Genomic DNA, 19221 nt, shown 5'->3' with positions numbered 1-19221 from the left:
TAACCACAGGCCTACCCCTTAGCTTAAGATTTTGAAGAAAATGAAACCGATCCGATTATATAAAGTGATCTATAACAGCGCTTGGGTCCGTGATGCTTTAAGCTAGAAACAAACTATGAAATACCCGGGAAAGACGTGACTCCGATATATATGGGATATCATTGTTTCGTTTCTTTGACATTGAGGCTGAGCTACAACCTATAGCCGAGGAGAGAAACATTTACTATGCTTTGGAAGTAATCTAATTTTTTCACTATCAATTGATTAATATTCCTTTTCTGTACAACAGAAGCTGTTCAACCCAGACAGCTTTTAGGGGAACACTTTGACCTTTTGTTGGGTTAAGCCACAGAAGAAGAGTCGCCAGCAGTTAAAGCTTACATTTTCTTAGTCGGTAGACTACTCTGGGAAAGGTATAGGCCTAACTTTTTAAAGTACCATGCTCAGATTCCTAATGATGTCACAAATTAAATGATTTGCAAACGGACAGTTTTGTTGCAAAAAAACACACTGATTTGGCATTGAGAAATATGATAAGATGAACACATCTCTGTCCATTCTTAGCCTGTAATTCGCTAATTTGTTTGGTATAAAAACATTATTACAATAGTAAAAGGACATAGAATTGCATGACATTTCAATTTCTCTGACCTGCAAATATGATGATAGATTCATGCAATGCTTTACTATAAAAGGAGATCTTCCACCCCTACTCTTGTCCACGGTGGTCTGCGAACCCACAACCTTCTCAGCCCTTTGCGCTATCAAATTCCTGCGTTACCATGTAATGCTTACAGGACGAAGAACAGTTTGTAAAACTGCATATCTAAGGCTCTGGTCTGTCCAAGAAGTGAGGATAAATGGTAGCTTTGTTATCTGCTATCCACTTATTATTTTGGGTATAGCCGAGAGTCACTTTTTTWAATTTAAGCGTTCAGGTAGGGTTTAGGTCAAATATATTTTGCTGAAGGGAGGGCCATACATTTTCATTTCAGAKGTCCGATTTTGAATAMTGTTCACTCCCTAAAGTTACTGACTGAAAACCGAGAAATAACTGCTAATTCTGTTTTTATACTAACTGGTTACCATGGTGAATAATCCAATAATTATTGGTAGGACACATGAAAGGAAACAGAGTTTACCGGAATCTCTACATTAAAAATACTATCAGATCAATAAAATGTCCTTGTAGGTCTAATAGAAAAACACCACATAGGATAATATAGGTTATATTGGCTCAGAACAGGGCAGCACGGCTGGCCCTTGGATGTACACAGAGAGCTAACATGAATAACATGCATGTCAATCTCTCCTGGCTGAAAGTGTAGGAGAGATTGACCTCATCACTACTTGTATTTGTGAGAGGTATTGACATGTTGAATGCATCGAGCTGTCTGTTTGAACTACTGGCACACAGCTCAGACATCCATGCATACCCCACAAGACATGCCACCAGAGATCTCTAAACAGCCCCCAAGTCCAGAACAGACTATGGGAGGCGCACAGTACTACATAGAGCCATGACTACATGGAACTCTATTCCACATGAAGTAACTGACGCAAGCAGTAAAATTAGATTTAAAAAAAAAAATTTAAACGGATTAAAATACACCTTATGGAACAGCGGGGACTGTGAAGCTACACAAACATAGACACATACACACACAATAACACAGCGCATTCGGGAAATTATTCAGACCCCTTGACTTTTTCCTCATTTTGTTACGTTAGCCTTATTCTAAAATGGATTAAATTATATTTCTCATCAACCTACAGACCTACAACCTACACACAATACCCCATARAAAAAATCTAATTTACATAAGTATTCAGACCCTTTGCTATGGAATTCGAAAGGATGCACCTGAGCTCAATGTTTCCATTAATCATCCTTGAGATGTTTTTACAACTTGATTGGAGTGTACCKGTGGYGCAGCGGTCTAAGGCACTGCATCTCAGTGCTTGAGGCGTCACTAGACACCCTGSTTTGAATCCAGGCTGTATCACARCCGGCCGTGGTTGGGAGTCCCAYAGGGCGGCGCACAATTGGCCCAGCGTAGTCCGGGTTTGGCCGTCATTGTAAATAAGAATTTGTTCTTAACTGACTTGCCTAGTTCAATAAAGGTTCAAAAAACTATATATATAGAATATATTAATTGGACATGATTTGGAAAGGCACACACCTGCCTATATAGGTCCCACAGTTGACAGTGCATGTCACAGCAAAAACCAAGCCATGAGGTCCAAGGAATTGTCTGTAGAGCTCCGAGACAGGATTTTGTCAAGGCACAGATCTGGGGAAGGGTACCAAAACATTTCTGCAGATGAAAGTCCCAAGAATACAGTGGCCTCCATCATTCTTAAATGGAAGTTTAGAACCTTCCTAGAAGCTGGCTGCCCGGTTGAACTGAGCAATCGGGGGAGAAGGGCCTTGGTCAGGGAGGTGACCAAGAATCCGATGGTCACTCTGACAGAGCTCCACAGTTCATTTGTGGAGATGGGAGAACCTTCCAGAAGGACAACCATCTCTRCAGCACTCCACCAATCAGTGGCCAAACRGAAGCCACTCCTCAGTAAAAGGCCCWKGACAGCCCTCTTGGAGTTTGCCAAAAGGCACCTAAAGACTATCAGACCATGAGAAACAAGATTCTCTAGTCTGATGAAACCAAGATTCAACTCTTTGGCCTGAATGCCAAGCGTCACRTCTGGAGGAAATCTGGCACCATCCCTACGGTGAAGCAWGGTCGTGGCAGCGACATGCRGTGGGGATRTTTTTCAGCGGCACRGACTGGGAGACTAGWCAGGATCGAGGGAAAGATGAATGGAGCGAAGTACAGAGAGATCCTTGATGAAAACCTGCTCCAGAGTGCTCAGGCTGGGGCGAAGGTTCACCTTCCAACAGGACAACAACCCTAAGCACACAGCCAAGACAACGCAAGAATGGCTTCGGGACAAGTCTCTGAATGTCCTTGAGTGGCMCAGCCAGAGCCCGGACTTGAACATCTCTGGAGAGATCTGAAAATAGCTGTGCAGCGACGCTCCCCATCCAATCTGACAGAGCTTGAGAGGATCTGCAGAGAAGAAGGGGAGAAACTCCCCAAATACAGGTGTGCCAAGCTTATAGCATCATACCCAAGAAGACTCAAGSCTGTAATCGCTGCCAAAGGTGCTTCAACAAAGGACTGAGTAAAAGCAACATTTTCTAAAAACCTGTTTTTGCTTTCATTATGGGGTATTGTGTGTAGATTCATGAGGGGAAAAAAACAATTTAATACATTTTAGAATAAGGCTGTAATGTAACAAAATTTGGAAAAAGTCGAGGGGTCTGAATATTTTCCAAATGCACTGTACGCACTATACAGACACGTACACATGGATTTTGTGTTGTAGATATGTGGTAGTGGAGAAGGGGCCTGAGGGCACACACTTAGTGTGTTGTGAAATCTGTTATGAATGTATTGTAATGTTTTTAAAATTGTATAACTGCCTTAATTTTGCTGGATCCATAATAAATTCAAATATCATAGAAATCAAAAGCTATTTCCATGTGAAAATGTTATTGCATCACTGGTTTTGTTGGTAGGCCACTGATGGACCACATTATGTTCAAATAGCCAGAATAGCCTATTGGATAGTCTAAAACTTCAACTTGAAGTTTGTACAGCACTGTAAATGCACGCAGGAAGCTCCACAGAATTCTCACAACATTCTAGTTTACGTCCCCACAAACTGAAATTTGCTCAGTGCCACCCAAGATATTAAGGGAACTGTGGTACCAGCTCATGTTGGGGAAATGAAGCAGCAGATAAGGTAGCTCTGAAGAGGGGGGTAAATGTGGTGGTCCCATTAGGGGGGATGGAATGTTGGAGCATCATAGCAGAGGGGTTGACCCAGGAGTGGCAACGTGAGTGGGAGAGAAGAGGAGGGCAGTTTTTCTCTATCCAGAATTCTGTGAGGAAGGTATGTGGGGAGTGAAATGAGGGATACGGTTTTGTTGACAAGGCTGAGGTTGGGTCATTGTGGATTGGGAAGTGGGTTATTGTTAGTGAGGAAGGTGGCGAGGTAGAGATTGAAGTATGTCATGCTATATTGCTGGTGGTATGCTGAGGATAGGACATTTTTCTGTGAGCTGACTAACCGCATTTTTGCTTGTAACAATTTTGAGCTCAAATGATAAGCAAAGCGAAATACCAAGGAAGCTGTTGTCGTTTCTCTATTCCACCGGCCTGCACCTACTGGTGTGAGGCTATTATTCATTCGCATTCCGACCTGCGAAAGACAGCAATTCACAGTACACCTTCTAGTTTGCCGGAAACGCCGAAGAAGACAGCGGATAGTCTGCTGGAAAYTCACAGGAAGAAAAATAAGTAAACGGAAGTGAAGTGACCAAGAACAATTTCCACGTTAGCGTTATTGTTATTTAGACGTTTATTAAAACCCTGGAACTTAAAATGACTAATTTAACTGCATATCATCACATACTTACCGCATGTAATGTCTAATTCGGGTTAAGGAATTGGTTGATAGATGTTATCTAGGTAAYGCTAGCTARCTGCTAACAATGGCTAACTRTATGGTTTTTCACACTCAAATAGCCTCCATCATGGAGGTGCTAGCRAATGMWGCSGTKGCAGAKATCTGTAAACTCGTAGACGACGACTATGCAGTGTTTCGTTTGGAAATAACTCAAAGCCAGAAAGAAAACAGGGCATTGCGGAGGAAACTACTGGAACTGAAGGTGGCACGGGAGCGCGCAGAGAGAACAACACGAGAGCGAATCCTCGCCAGTCGTCCCAGTAGTGTCAAGATCATTGACCGATACAGAGGAATTGCAAGAGGTACATTTTGCGGAAGGGGAGGTGCGCGCCTGTCGCCTGTTCAACGCTGCATGTGTTCAGTTGTGTTACCCTAGAATTGGGTCTTGGTCAGTTTTTGAAAATATGCAATAATTCGCCTGATTGGTATAGACACTATCACATTCGAATCAGGTTCTTGATTTACTGCATTTCTTATGATTTACTGAATGAAACATTGTGATGCATGGCATTTAATAGATTGATTTATGAATAAACTCTGCAACAACAAAAAAACGTCCCTTTTTCAGGACCCTGTATTTCAAAGATAATTTGTAAAAATCCAAATAACTTCACAGATCTTCATTGTAAAGGGTTTAAACACTGTTTCACATGCTTTTTAAAAAATGAACCATAAAACATTAATGAGCATGCACCTGTGGAACGGTCGTTAAGACACCTAACAGCTTACAGACGGTAGGCAATTAAGCTCACAGTTATGAAAACTTAGGACACTAAAGAGCCTTTTACTGACTCTGAAAAACACCAAAAGAAAGATGCCCAGGGTCCCAGCTCATCTGTGTGAACATGCCTTAGGCATGAGGACGACAGATGTGGCCAGGGCAATAAATTGCAATAAATGACTGTGAGATGCCTAAGACAGCGCTACAGGGAGACAGGATGGGCAGCTGGTCGTCCTTGCAGTGCAGACACCCGCACACCTGCGGGACAGGTACAGGACGGCAACAACAACTGCCCGAGTTACACCAGGAACGCACAATCACTCCATCAGTGCTCAGACTGTGCGCAATATGCGGAGAGAGGCTGGACTGAGAGCTTGTAGGCCTGTTGTAAGGCAGGTCCTGACCTGAACTCACCGGCAACAACGTCGCCTATGGGTACAAACCCACCGTCGCTGGACCAAGACAGGACTGGCAAAAAGTGCTTTTCACTGAAGAGTCGCGGTTTCTGTCACAGGGTGATGCTCGGATTCGCGTTTATTGTTGAAGGAATGAGCGTTACACCGAGGCCTGTACTCTGAAGCGGGATCGATTTGAGGTGGAGGGTCTTGTCATAGTCTGGGGCGTGTGTCACAGCATCATCGGACTGAGCTTGTCATTGCAGGCAATCTCAACGCTGTGCGTTACAGGGAAGACATCCTCCTCCCTCATGTGGTACCCTTCCTGCAGGCTCATCCTGACATGACCCTCCAGCATAACAATGCCACCAGCCATACTGCTCGTTCTGTGCGTGATTTCCTGCAAGACAGGAATGTCAGTGTTCTGCCATGGCCAGCGAAGAGCCCGGATCTCAATCCCATTGAGCACGTCTAGGACCTGTTGGATCGGAGGGTGAGGGCTAGGGCCATTCCCCCCAGAAAAGTCCGGGAACTTGCAGGTGCCTTGGTGGAAGAGTGAGGTAACATCTCACAGCAAGAACTGGCAAATCTGGTGCAGTCTATGAGGAGAAGATGCACTGCAGTACTTAATGCAGCTGGTGGCCACACCAGATACTGATTGTTACTTTTGATTTTGACCCCCCCTTTGTTCAGGGATACATTTTTCCAGGTCTGTGGAACTTGTTCAGTTTGTCTCAGTTGTTGAATCTTGTTATGTTCATATAAATATTTACACATGTTAAGTTTTCTGAAAGTAAACGCAGTTGACAGTGTGAGGACATCTCTTCTTTTGTTGAGTTTAGTATATCAAGAAGTTATATGGATTTTACTTGACATCTTTGCCATTTCTGTGTCAATAGTGTACAATATACCATTGAGCATTGACAGTACCTAACCTAACCACCTCTTTTTCCCCAATCACGCTCTCAGGTGAAGAACATCTCACTGGAGGCCACAGGAGCTTTGTGAAGCCAGTGGGACACAATACATTGAGAGATGATAAACCAATCACTGTTGATGAGGGGAGTGGAACCTCAAACCAGCACATTATCATGATAGAGGTCAGTGTAATAGTGTTATGTTAAAATGTGTTACTTTGTAAATCAAATGTGGCCTGTTTATTTCAGAAAGGCACCCCTCAGCTATTCACTGTCTTAGATGTATATCCTCATTTATCTGCCATAAGAAAGTTTGTTAGACTTCCCTATGACATCAACTCATGTACCGGTAATAACCTCCTTTCGTGTCAGTCTGCAGAGGTTGCAGGTCTTGGGGTCAAGCACGAGAGGTCTGAAGGAGAGGAGGACCCACGGCACAGCAGAGACATCCAGACTGGAGAGACTGGACCAATCCTTGTAGCCACGGAGGACCCCACCACCACCCCAGCGCAGCCTAGGATCAGAAGCAGCATCCCGGAGGTCAGTGGAAGGCCAGACGCCGTCCTCAAGTCAGAGACAGACACCAAGACTTTAACTGTAACACAAAGGCATTTACACACAGAGACACTGGGGCTGGGGAGGCTGGGCTGTCCTCCTGCTCCCATCTCAGAGTATTTACTTTACGATAACCCGAGCCCGATTCATTCCCATCGAGACTCAGGTGACGAGACTGGCAATGAACCGTCTTGTTCTTACACTACAGAGATGGACCCTGGCATGCCCTTGGGTTTAGAGACACAAACTGGTCCATCTAGAGGTGACTGGAACCGGTACAGTAGTAGTGTATACTCTGAAGGGTGCCTAGATAAGAAAGGGGAGGGTCTGATCGTAGATGATGTGAAAGTGGAGGGCGACGTTCCTCCCACATGGAATGCACATAGTCATCTAGGAGACGGACTATCACAGGGCAGAGATTTCTTAGACAACAGGGAAAGCTTAAAGACAAATCTAAACTCCCCTTTACAGGCGTTCRGGGATCGCGACCCAGTGTCCACGTCGATGGGGCCTTCTGATTCACACGGCCACGTCCTTTTCGATCAGGTATTGAACTCAAAAGACCGGGCTAGAGCCCAGGCTCAGGAAGGGGGAGCCACATCAGGCAATAGTAAAGAGAAAAGGTTCCTCTGCATGTTCTGTAACAAAGGCTTCAGTTGCTCCCAGAAGGTGGAGATCCACCAGAGGGTCCACACAGGGGAGAAACCCTTCAGCTGTACCCAGTGTCACATGCGCTTCGCAGAGGCTGGCAACCTGAAGAGGCACCAGAGGGTCCACACAGGGGTGAAACCCTTTAGCTGTACCCAGTGTCACATGCCATTCGCCCAGGCTGGCAGCCTGAAGAGACACCAGAGGGTCCACACAGGGGAGAAACCCTTTAGCTGCCCTCAGTGTGMGAAGAGGTTCTCACGCCAGCACCAGCTTAAGATCCACCTGAAGGTCCACACAGGAGAGAGGCCATTTACCTGTACGCACTGCGGGAAGAGGTTCTCAGAGAGGAGCTGCCTCAGGATACACCAGCAGAAAAACCATTCCACTGTATAAMATAGGAAGTAACCATTCCACCCAATATCTGACGTTTAGATCAAACCCTGATTTTAAAGACAAACTGGAATTTTCATTGTTGTCAACAAAAAAGACCCACAGAGGCATTAGGAATCACGAGAGTAACAGATTTCGGCTTTTAATATTCCTGGGTAGAATATTGCATCCAGACATTGTGTAAAATACAGTATACGGCAGTAAATACAGTGCCTTCAGAAAGTATTCACACCCCTTGACTTTTTCCACATTTTTTGTTACAAAGTGGGATATAAAATGGATTTAATTGTGCTTTTTTGTCAATGATCTACACAAAATGGAATTTCTTACATTTGTTTAAAAAAAGAAAAATAACACTATCTTTATTAGAATAGTATTCAACTCTCCGAGTCAATACATGTTTAGCATCACCTTTGGCAGCGATTATAGCTGTAAGCACTTTCCACACCTGGATTGTGCAACATTTGCCCATTTATTCTTCTAGCTCTGTCAAATTGGTTGTTGATCATTGCTAGACAACAATTTCAGGTCCTTAGCTCCATTATGTTATTTTTTTWAATCCTGATCAACTCCCCAGTCCTTAACGATTACAAGAAGACATAAGCCTAGGAAGAGTAGTGTGAATATTGTATATATTTTTTTATAATTTGATTGTTTCTTTTTGCATTTTTATCTTTTAGTTTTGGCTGCTCTAGGGTTAGATATCTATATCCTGTGGTCTTGACTCTTAGATTTGCAGGATCGTGATGAAGTATTTTGGCTTGATAGCTAGCTGGCTGTTTTGAGTCAAATAATTTGGCTTTTTGTTTTATCTGTTTGGRAATTTTACAACAAGGACTGCGTGCTGTGTCCAGAGGTAACAGAGGAAGTTCAGGGAAAGCTCCTAACCAAGGGGTTGAGTACTTAGTGGCAAGAAAAAGTTTGTTAACCCTTTGGAAATACCTGGATTCCTGCATAAATTGGTAATAMAATTTGATCTGATCTTCATCTATGTCACAACAATAGACAAACTGTCTGCTTAAACTAATAACACACAAACAATGATACGTTTTCATGTCTTTGAGCACATTCACAGTGCAGGGTGGGAAAAGTATGTGATGCCTTGGATTTAATAACTGGTTGACCCTCCTTTGGCAGCTATAACCTCAACCGAACGTTTTCTGTAGTTGCGGATCAGACTGGCAAAACGGTCAGGAGGAATTTTGCACCATTCCTCTTTACAAAACTATTTCAGTTCAGCAATATTCTTGCGATGTCTGGTGTGAACTRCTCTCTTGAGGCCATGACACAGCATCTCAATCGGGTTGAGGTCAGGACTCAGACTGGGCCACTCCAGAAAGCATATTTTCTGTGTTGAAGCAATTCTGTTGTTGATTTACTTCTGTGTTTTGGGTCGCTGTCCTGTTGGGTCACCCAAATTCTGTTTAGCTTCAATTGGCAGACAGATAGCCTAGCATTCTCCTGCAAAATGTCTTGATAAACTTGGGAATTAATTTTTCCATTAATGATAGCAAGCTGTCCAGGACCTGAGGCAGCCCCAAACCATGATGCTCCCTCCACCATACTTTACAGTTGGGATGAGGTTTTGATGTTGGTGTGCTGTGCCTTTTTCTCCACACATAGTGTTGTGTGTTCCTTCCAAACAACTCAACTGTAGTTTCATCTGTCCACAGAATATTTTGCCAGTAGCACTGTGGAACATCCAGGTGCACTTTTGCAAACTTCAGACGTGCAGCAATGTTTTTTTTTGACAGCAGGGACTTCTTCCGGGGTGTCCTCCCATGAACACCATTCTTGTTTAGTATTTTACGTATCGTAGACTCGTCAACAGAGATGTTAGCATGGTTCCAGAGATTTTCTGTAAGTCTTTAGCTGACACTATAATTCTTCTTAACCTCATTGAGCATTCTGCGCTGTGCTCTTGCAGTCATCTTTGCAGGACGGTCACTCCTAGGGAGAGTAGCAACAGTGCTGAACTTTCTCAATTTATAGACAATTTGTCTTAACGTGGACTGATGAACATCAAGGCTTTTGTAATCCTTTCCAGCTTTATGCAAGTCACATTTTTTAAATCTTAAGTCTTCTGAGATCTCTTTTGTTCGAGGCATGGTTCACATCAGGCAATGCTTCTTGTGAATAGCAAACTCAAATTTTGTGAGTTTTTTTTATAGGGCAGGGCCGCTCTAACCAACATCTCCAATCACGTCTCATTGATTTGACTCCAGGTTAGCGGACTCCTGACTCCAATTAGCTTTTGGAGAAGTCATTAGCCTCGGGGTTCACATACTTTYCCCAACCTACACTGAACGTTTAAATGTTGTTTTCAATATAGACACAAAAAATACAATAATTTGTGTTATTAGTTTAAGCACACTGTTTATTGTTGTGACTTAGATGAAGATCAGAAAATTTGATGACYAATTTATTCAGAAATCCAGGTAATTCCAAAGGGTTCACATACTTTTTCTTGCCACTAGCAGAGAAAGTTCAGGGAATGCGTCTAACCACTGCCAAGATGTGGCTTTTCGTGCACTTTTCAGCAGCGGTGGCATCACCCAGGTGGGTGCTACATTCCTGGCAATGGAGGACCAGTACCAGAGAAGCGGCTCCAATGGAGTGACTGACCATTCAGAGAAGCAGGTGCGGTGGGCTGCTGAAGAGCTCCGGGCCTGTTTTTTTTTCAGACTGTCTTTGTTTCACCTTGGCTGTCCCCTCTACTGAACCTCCACTGCCTTTCCACTGACCCTAAAGCCCAAACTGCCTCAACTTCATCCCAAGCTGCCTGAAAGCTTTCAATCTCGATAATTTACGTTTGTTTGTTTTACCATTTATACACTTTGAGTCTTTGAAAAGCACTATACTAGTTCAAAAATGTATATACATGTTAATGTTTGTAAATTGTTTTAACCATTTATTTAAGAGRACCAYAATGGAAATACGTTTTCAAACTTGTCATCCTCGATTACTTTAAAATGCGTTATCCAGATGCGTGGTTGAATGGATTTAAATGATCAAATAAATCTATAACATGATGCAGCCACCACTATGCTTGAAAAGATGGAGAGTGGTACTCACTAATGTGCTGTATTGGATTTGCCCCAAACATAACACTGTATTCAGGAAAAAATGAATTGCTTTGACACATTTTTYGCAGTATTACTTTAGTGCCTTGTTGCAAACGGGAGCCATGTTTTTTGTTCTATACAGGCTTCCTTCTTTTCACTGTGCCAATTAGGTTAGTATTGTGGTGTAATTACAATGTTGTTGATCCATCCTCCGTTTTACTATCACAACCATTAAACTCTAACTCTTTTAAAGTCACCATTGGCCTCGTGAAATCCCTGAGGGGCTGAGTTAGGAAAGATGCCTGTATCTTTGTAGTGACTGGACGTATTGATTCACCATCCAATGTATATACTGTATTTTATACCATCCATTGCATCTTGCCTATGCCACTCGCTCATCGCTCATCCATATATTTATATTCCATCCCTTAGATGTGTGTATTAGATAGTTGTGGAATTGTTAGGTATTACTGCACTGTCGGAACTAGAAGCACAAGCATTTTGCTACACTCGCAATAACATCTGCTAACCATGTGTATGTGACCAATAAAATTTGATTTGAAGTGTAATGAATAACTTCACCATGCCCAAAGGGATATTCAATGTTTGCTTTTTAAAATGTTTCTAATTTAATTTTACATCTACCAATCGGTGCCCTTCTTYGCGAGGCATTGGAAAACCTCCCTGGTCTTTATGGTTGAATATGTGTTTGAAATTCACTGCTCAACTGAGACATATTACAGATACTTATGTGGGGTACAGAGATGAGGTAGTCATTCAAAAACCATGTTGAACACTTATTAAGCACATTTTTACTCCTGAACTTATTTAGGCTTGCCATAACAAAAGGGTTGAATACTTATTGACTCAGGACATTTCACCTATTCAGATTCTAATGAATTTGTTAGTGTGTAAGCCAGTGACAAAAAAATGATAATCTAAATTTAGTCAAATTTAAATTCAGGCTGTAACACAACAACAAAAAAATGATAATCTAAATTTAGTCAAATTTAAATTCAGGCTGTAACACAACAAAATGTGGAGAAAGTCAAGAGGTGTGAATACATTCAGAAGGCACTGTAAGCCTAAAAAAAGTTTACATGTATCTATATCTAAAGCAATGTCATCTAATTAAGCAAGAAAAAACAAAGAATGAATAGTGGACTCAGTGATATGTTTGAAATTTAAGTTTATTTATTGTTGAAATCGTTTGAATTCAACCGCAATGACAGTAGTTGTCATTCATTCACAATAGTTGTATCCAATACAGAAATAAAAATATATAATAAACTGGGTACCCAATAAAATAACATTTGAGAGCACTCAATTATCTCGGTTCCTATCAGAGATGAGGCGACGCGATGAATTGTGGCGGCTGCAGATCAGGGGTATTCAAACCTTACCCTACGAGGTCTGGAGTCTGCTGGTTTTGTTCTACCTGATAATTATTTGACCCACCTGGTCTGCCAGGTCTAAATCAGATCTCTGTTGAGGGAACAATAAAAACAAGCAAGTGGAAGGCCTCTTATCCCCGCGACCCAGTATTTTACCCCTTGTGCGATATATTAGGGCTATATACTCCAGTATAACATGGTGCAGCCAAGCGCCATGATATGTTTATGTTAACAATTGTACATGACTCATCAGAGGGAAAAGGTTTGGAAGCCCATTCCCACCCCCCCAGAAAAAATAACAAATGTATACTGTCTTTTTTATTAAATCTACATTTCGAAATAGTATAGAATATATATATATATACAGTTGAAGTCGGAAGTTTACATACACCTTAGCCAAATACATTTAAACTCAGTTTTTCACAATTCCTGACATTTAATCCTAGTAAAAAGTCCTGTTTTAGGTTGTTAGGATCACCACTTTATTTTAAGAATTGAAATGTCAGAATAATAGTAGAGAGAATTATTTATTTCAGCTTTTATTTTCATCACATTCCGAGTGGGTCAGACGTTTTACATACACTCAATTAGTATTTGGTAGCATTTCTTTAAATTGTTTAACTTGGTCAAACGTTTCGGTAGCCTTCAACAAGCTTTGTCTTGGCTGATTTCTTTTGATTTTCCCATAATGATAGCAGAGGCACTGGTTGAAGTAGGCCTTGAATACATCCACAGGTAAACCTCCAATTGACTCAAAGGATGTCAATTAGCCTATCAGAAGCTTCTAAAGCCATGACATCATTTTCTGGAATTTCCAAGCTGTTTAAAGCACGGTCAACTTGTGTATGTAAACTTCTGACCCACTGGAATGTGATACAGTTAATTATACGTTAAAAATCTTGTCCTGTAAACAATTGTCGGAAAAATGACTTGTGTCATGCACAAAGTAGATGTCCTAACCGACAGAAATTTGTGGAGTGATTGAAAAATGAGTTTTAATGACTCCAACACGTGTATGTAAACTTCCGACTTCAACTGTATATATGTATGTATATGTGTGTGTATATTTATATATGTTTCTTAATTTCTAGCGTTGTGTGGCGATTTCCATCTATCCGTGTTGCAGAGATAAGCATAGCAGGGCCGCCGGCAAACGTGTGTTGAGCTGGCATATGCCCCAACACTTTTGATTGTGTGATAAAAAAATATTGACACAAAGACGTTGAAAATAGGGACAAAGTACTGCTGTTTACACTGATTTGCTTCATGATTTGTCAACTTGTGCACAATTAATCTGTGTTTCAGTCTGATCAACTGTAGCCTACTGATGACAACCACAGCTGCGGTAGCCTAGGGAAGCCTATCGGCTCTGATCCCCTCCTGCCAGGGAAAACGAAGCGGTAAAGTCATGTATTTATAGCCTAAAATAGGCCATTGTGTTAAGAGAAAATGTGAATGTGATCAAATTTGCTTTATATTCCAACTTCGGGTGGCTAGTCTACCTAGACCTCAATCCAAAATTATTGACTGTAATTAATCAATCAACACAATATTGATGACGTACTGTGTGAGTAACTTTTTAATTACAGATGCAAATGCCTACACAATGTAACCCTGCTTATAGAAAACTCATCCCTGTTCGTTCTATTGTCCAATCGCAGATGTCTATTCTTTTTTTAACCATATGACCTGATTAGAAACAATCTGGTCCCATCATTGTCCATATAAAACCGTTTTACAGCTGATTTATTACTACCCTCCAACTAGGGTCCGAAGTTTTACCTGGTTAGGTTAACCCAGTGGTTCTCAAACCTCTCCTTGGGAACCCCCAGATGTTTCACAATCTTGTTTTAGCCCTGAACTAGTTCAACTGATTCACCTAGTCAAGGGCTTGATGATTAGTTTACAATTTAAATTAGATGCGCTAGCTCTGGGATAGATCAAATACATGAACCGGTTGGGGGTCTACGAGGACAGGTTTGAGAACCTCTGGTTTAGCCAACCAGATAAGGCAAAACTCTAGGCCCCCGGACTTTAAAAAACAAACAAAGGAATTTATTTTAAAAATTCTGAGTTAACGGATTTAAAAAAACAGAGGGAACGATTTAGTCTGGCTGTTTTTTCCCTCCTACACCTAGGCCACCCCATAGGCTTAGGCTGGAGCTTGACAGTCAGCCGTTCCGCTCTACAAGCATCTCGTCATTGTATCCAGTATCTCTGGTACCGTAATTCAAGAACAGAGCGCACAACTTTTTATTTTGCGACACCATTTGCGCTATGACGCTAACCAATAACATACTYTCTCTACAGTGTAAACGGAAGGAAACAATGACGAAGAACAATGTCCACGTTGGCGTTTTTAWTATTGTTWTTTTGACGTTTATTAACACCAAGTGAATTCAAAATATTAATAATTWRACTGCACAGCATCACRTATTTACCCCATGTAGTCTTTAATTCTCGGAGACAAGACTTGGTTGATAACGTCTATCTAGGTAACGCTAGCTAGCTAACCAACAATGGCTAACTGTATGGTTTTTCACACTCAAATAGTCTCCATCATGGAGGTGCTAGCGAATTCAGCCGTGGCAGAGATCAGTAAACTCGTAGACGATGACTATGCAGTGTTTCGTKTGGAAATAACTCAAAGCCAGAAAGAAAACAGGKCATTACGGAGRAAACTACAGCTACTGGAACTGAAGGCAGCACGGGAGCGCGCAGAGAGGACAGTGCGAGAGCGATACAGAGGAATGGCAAGAGGTACATTTTGCAGGAGGCCGAGGCTGCGGGGGCTCTCGTCCCGTTTCGCATGCGTTTAGAAGTGTTAGCAAGAATTGTGTCTTGCTCAGTTTTTGATAGTATGCAATACTTCCCCTGATTACTTAGCTATCTTGCACATTTGTTGTATTTTACTTTTATTTTACCAGCCAGGCCAATTAAGGACAAATTCTTGCACAAAGACACCACCATATTCTAACCAAATTCTTGATTTACTGAATTTCTTATTATCATACTTTTAAAATAATGTGATGCATGGAACATAATCAATCAATAAATAGTATGTCAACAAGTTATAAGAAGTGTTACCTTACATTCCTGCCAACTGTAGACTGTGTAAATAATGTATAATATAGCGTTGAGCATTCACATGATCTAATCTAACCACCCCWTTCCCCCAATCACTCTCTTAGGTGAAGGACATCTCACTGGAGGCCACAGGAACGTTGTAAAGCCATCGGGAAACAACGGGTGGAGAAATKACCAACCCATAGCTATAGATGAGGGGAGTGAACCCTCAACCCAGCATGTTATTGTGATAGAGGTTGGTGTCATAGTGTAACATCAAAATTACAGTACATCAAATGTGGCTTGTTCATTTCAGAAATGCTTTCCTCAGCTATTCACTGGCTTGCATCAATATGTATCTGCTGTACGGGAGTTTGTGAGACTCCCTAAGACATTGTTATCCAATTATACCGATTATAACCTCCTCTGTTCTTGTCAGTCTGTAGATGCAGAGGCTGCAGGTCCTGGGGTCAAGCAGGAGAGGTCTGAAGGAGAGGAGGACCCACAACACAGCAGAGACATCCAGACTGGGGCAGCGGCTGGAGTGGCGCMCCCTGTAGCCACAGAGGACCTGGCCACCGCGCCCCAGACCAGGACCCGATTCAGCATCCCGGAAGTCAGTGGAATRCTGAATGTCGCCCTCAAGTCAGAGACAGACGCTGAGACTTTAAATGTAACACACCGGCTCTTACACACAGGGTCTGACCACAGATCAGACCCAGAGGGGCGGGGGAGACTGGGCTGTCCTCCTGCTCCTGGCTCAGATTACTTACCGRTATTTCATCAGAGCCAGAGGAAGGTTAATTCCCTTGGAGATGGTGACGTGCTAGACACTGGGGTTGATGATCTCTCTTGTTCTTATGATACAGAGATGGACCCTGGCAACATATCCTTGGGTTTMGAGACACAGCCTGATCTGTCTAGAGAAGACTGGAACCGGTACAGTAGTTGTGTATACTCTGAAGGGTGTCTAGATGAGAAAGGGGAGGTTATAGTGGTAGATGAGGTGACTGTGAAAGTGGAGGGCGATGCTCCTTCCACACAGAATGCAGATAGTCACCTAGGAGATGGACACTCACAGAGCAGAGATTTCTTAGATTACAGGGGAAGCTTAGAGACAAATCTAAATGTCACAACCAATTCTCCTTTACACGCGTTCAAGGATCGCKACCCAGTGTCCACGTCGATGGGGCCTTCTGAGTCACACCATTTCGATCAGGTATTGAACTCAAACAACAGGGCTAGAGCCCAGGTTCAGGGAAGAGGAGCCACATCAGGCAATGGTAAAGAGAAACGGTTCTTCTGCATGTTCTGTAACAAAGGCTTCAGGTGCCTCCAGAAGGTGGAGATCCACCAGAGGGTCCACACAGGGGAGAACCCCTTCAGTTGTACCCACTGTGAGAAGAGGTTCTCCCGCCAGGACCACCTGAAGAGGCACCAGATGGTCCACACAGGGGAGAAACCCTACAGCTGCCCCCAGTGTGAGAAGAGGTTCTCCCGCCAAGACCAGCTGAAGATGCACCTGAAGGTCCACACGGGAGAGAGACCGTTCTCCTGTACACACTGTGGGAAGAGGTTTTCAGAGAGGAGCTACCTCAGGACACACCAGCAGAAAATGCACACGGCCCTTGTATTTATAGAAGTTATAGTGACAATGTAATCAGGATGAAATAAGGTGTGGTCCTGTTGGCTCCCGGCAAAACATAATCACGCCTCGGACGGTACGCCGTACCAGTAAAAACATGAGCCTATCCACAATAATGAATAGCAAAATGTTCAAGAAAACTTGAGGACATTTACACCATATCTTCACATCTAAGGCCTGCAACCCGCATATCCGCAGGCGGATGAACAATGCCGGAAAATCGGACTTGCCAAAACAAGAAGTGGCTATAACTTCCAACACCCAAAATGCGCACATGGTTCGACGAGAACACTCGACATAATTTTCCAAGGCACGCCTGAATGACATGGCTGACACACAGAGCTGAGTTCGTATAAATCATCCGGCCTAGTTGAAAAATCACAAAATGTCATTAGACTTGTGCGGTGTTTGTGGGACAGACGTCTCTTCCGATTTCCATGTTGGAGGCTGGAAATACATGCATTCAGAATGTTTTATACCTTGACTTCATTACCACATTCTTTACGTGTTAACACCGAGAAGTTCGCAAGAATGTAATTCTACATATATTTGTTTCCATCACACTCTATCTAAACATGTATTATTGGAGAATGATAGGCGAAATCGCTCAGTAAAATGAAATACAAGTTATCTAATTTACATATGCATTCACAATCCTGAGTCAATACATGTTGGAATCACCTTTGACAGTGTTTACAGCTGTGATGTCTTTCTGGCTAAGTCTCTTAATAGCATTGCACACTTGGATTGTCCAATATTTGCACATGATTTTTTCAAATCTTCAAGCTCTGTCAAGTTGGTTGTTGATCATTGCTAGACAGCCATTTAAGTCTTGCCATAGATTTTCAAGCTGATTTAAGTCAAAACATTTAACGTCGTCTTGGTAGGCAACTCCAGTGTATATTTGGCCTTGTGTTTTAGGTTATTGTCCTGCTGAAAGGTGAATTAATTTCCCAGTGTCTGGTGGAAAGCAYACTGAACCAGGTTTTCCTCTAGGGTTGTGCCTGTGCTTAACTCCATTCCGTTTCCTTTTTATCCTGAAAACCCCCACATTCCTTAACGATTACAAGCATACCCATAACATGATGCAGCCACCACTATGCTTGAAAATRTGGAGAGTGGTACTCAGTAATGTGTTGAATTGGATTTGCCCCAAACATACACTTTTTGCCCTGAATACAGTGTTATTGCTTTACCACATTTTTTTACAGTAATACTTTAGTGCCTTGTTGCAAACGGGATACATGTATTGGAATATTGTTATTCTGTAGWGGCTTACTTATTTGAACTCTGTCAATTAGGTTAGTATTGTGGAGTAACTCTAATTTTCTTGAGCCATCTGCAGTTTTCTCCTCACAGCCATTAAACTCTGTAACTATTTTTAAGTCACTACTGACCTCATGGTGAAATCCCTGGGCGGTTTCCTTCCTCTCTGGCAACTGAGTTAGGAAGGACTTTGTCTTTGTTGTGACTGGATGTATTGATACACCATCCAAAGTGTAATACCTTCACCATGCTCAAAGAGATATGTCATGTCTGCTTTAAAAATATATATATTGAAATAGCTATAGGTGGCCTTCTGTGCGAGGCATTGGAAAACCTCCCTGGTCTTTGTGTTTGAAATTCACTGTTCGACTGATGGACCTTACAGATAATTGCATGTGTGGGGTACAGAGATGAAGTCATTAAAAAATCATGTTAAACATTATTGCTGAACTAATTTAGACTTGCCATAACAAAGGGGTTGAATACTTAATGACTAAAACATTTCAGCTTTTCATTTTTAATTCATTAGCAAAAAATTCCACTTTGACATTATGGGCTATTGTGTGTAGGCCAGTGACAAAGAAATTAATCATTTAATGTATTTTAAATTCAGGCTAACA

At 42.2% G+C, this 19221-nt stretch overlaps 4 protein-coding genes across 6 annotated transcripts in view; 3 read left to right on the top strand and 1 right to left on the bottom strand.

Annotated features, from left to right (window-relative positions):
* Window positions 1-19221, bottom strand: part of LOC112067942 (uncharacterized) — a 539689-nt gene that overhangs the window by 151660 nt on the left and 368808 nt on the right. The gene's annotated exons all lie outside the window — the stretch shown is intronic.
* LOC111958455 (uncharacterized) overlaps window positions 1-19221 on the top strand; it is a 320242-nt gene that overhangs the window by 92143 nt on the left and 208878 nt on the right. The gene's annotated exons all lie outside the window — the stretch shown is intronic.
* LOC111958393 (uncharacterized) lies at window positions 4297-11793 on the top strand. The gene is made up of 3 exons (XM_023979649.3): window positions 4297-4838; window positions 6622-6752; window positions 6942-11793. Exons 1-3 carry the CDS (start codon window positions 4562-4564, stop codon window positions 8166-8168), a joined length of 1635 nt encoding a protein of 544 aa, XP_023835417.2. The 5' UTR covers window positions 4297-4561; the 3' UTR covers window positions 8169-11793.
* LOC111958327 (uncharacterized) lies at window positions 14821-17350 on the top strand. Its single transcript, XM_070437140.1, has 3 exons — window positions 14821-15384; window positions 15816-15946; window positions 16130-17350. Exons 1-3 carry the CDS (start codon window positions 15144-15146, stop codon window positions 17348-17350), a joined length of 1593 nt encoding a protein of 530 aa, XP_070293241.1. The 5' UTR covers window positions 14821-15143.

This window comes from Salvelinus sp. IW2-2015, linkage group LG34 (assembly GCF_002910315.2).
Source record: "Salvelinus sp. IW2-2015 linkage group LG34, ASM291031v2, whole genome shotgun sequence".
NCBI lineage: Eukaryota > Metazoa > Chordata > Actinopteri > Salmoniformes > Salmonidae > Salvelinus > Salvelinus sp. IW2-2015.
Note: the sequence above shows the minus strand (reverse complement) of the source record. Positions and strands in the feature narration are given on the sequence as shown.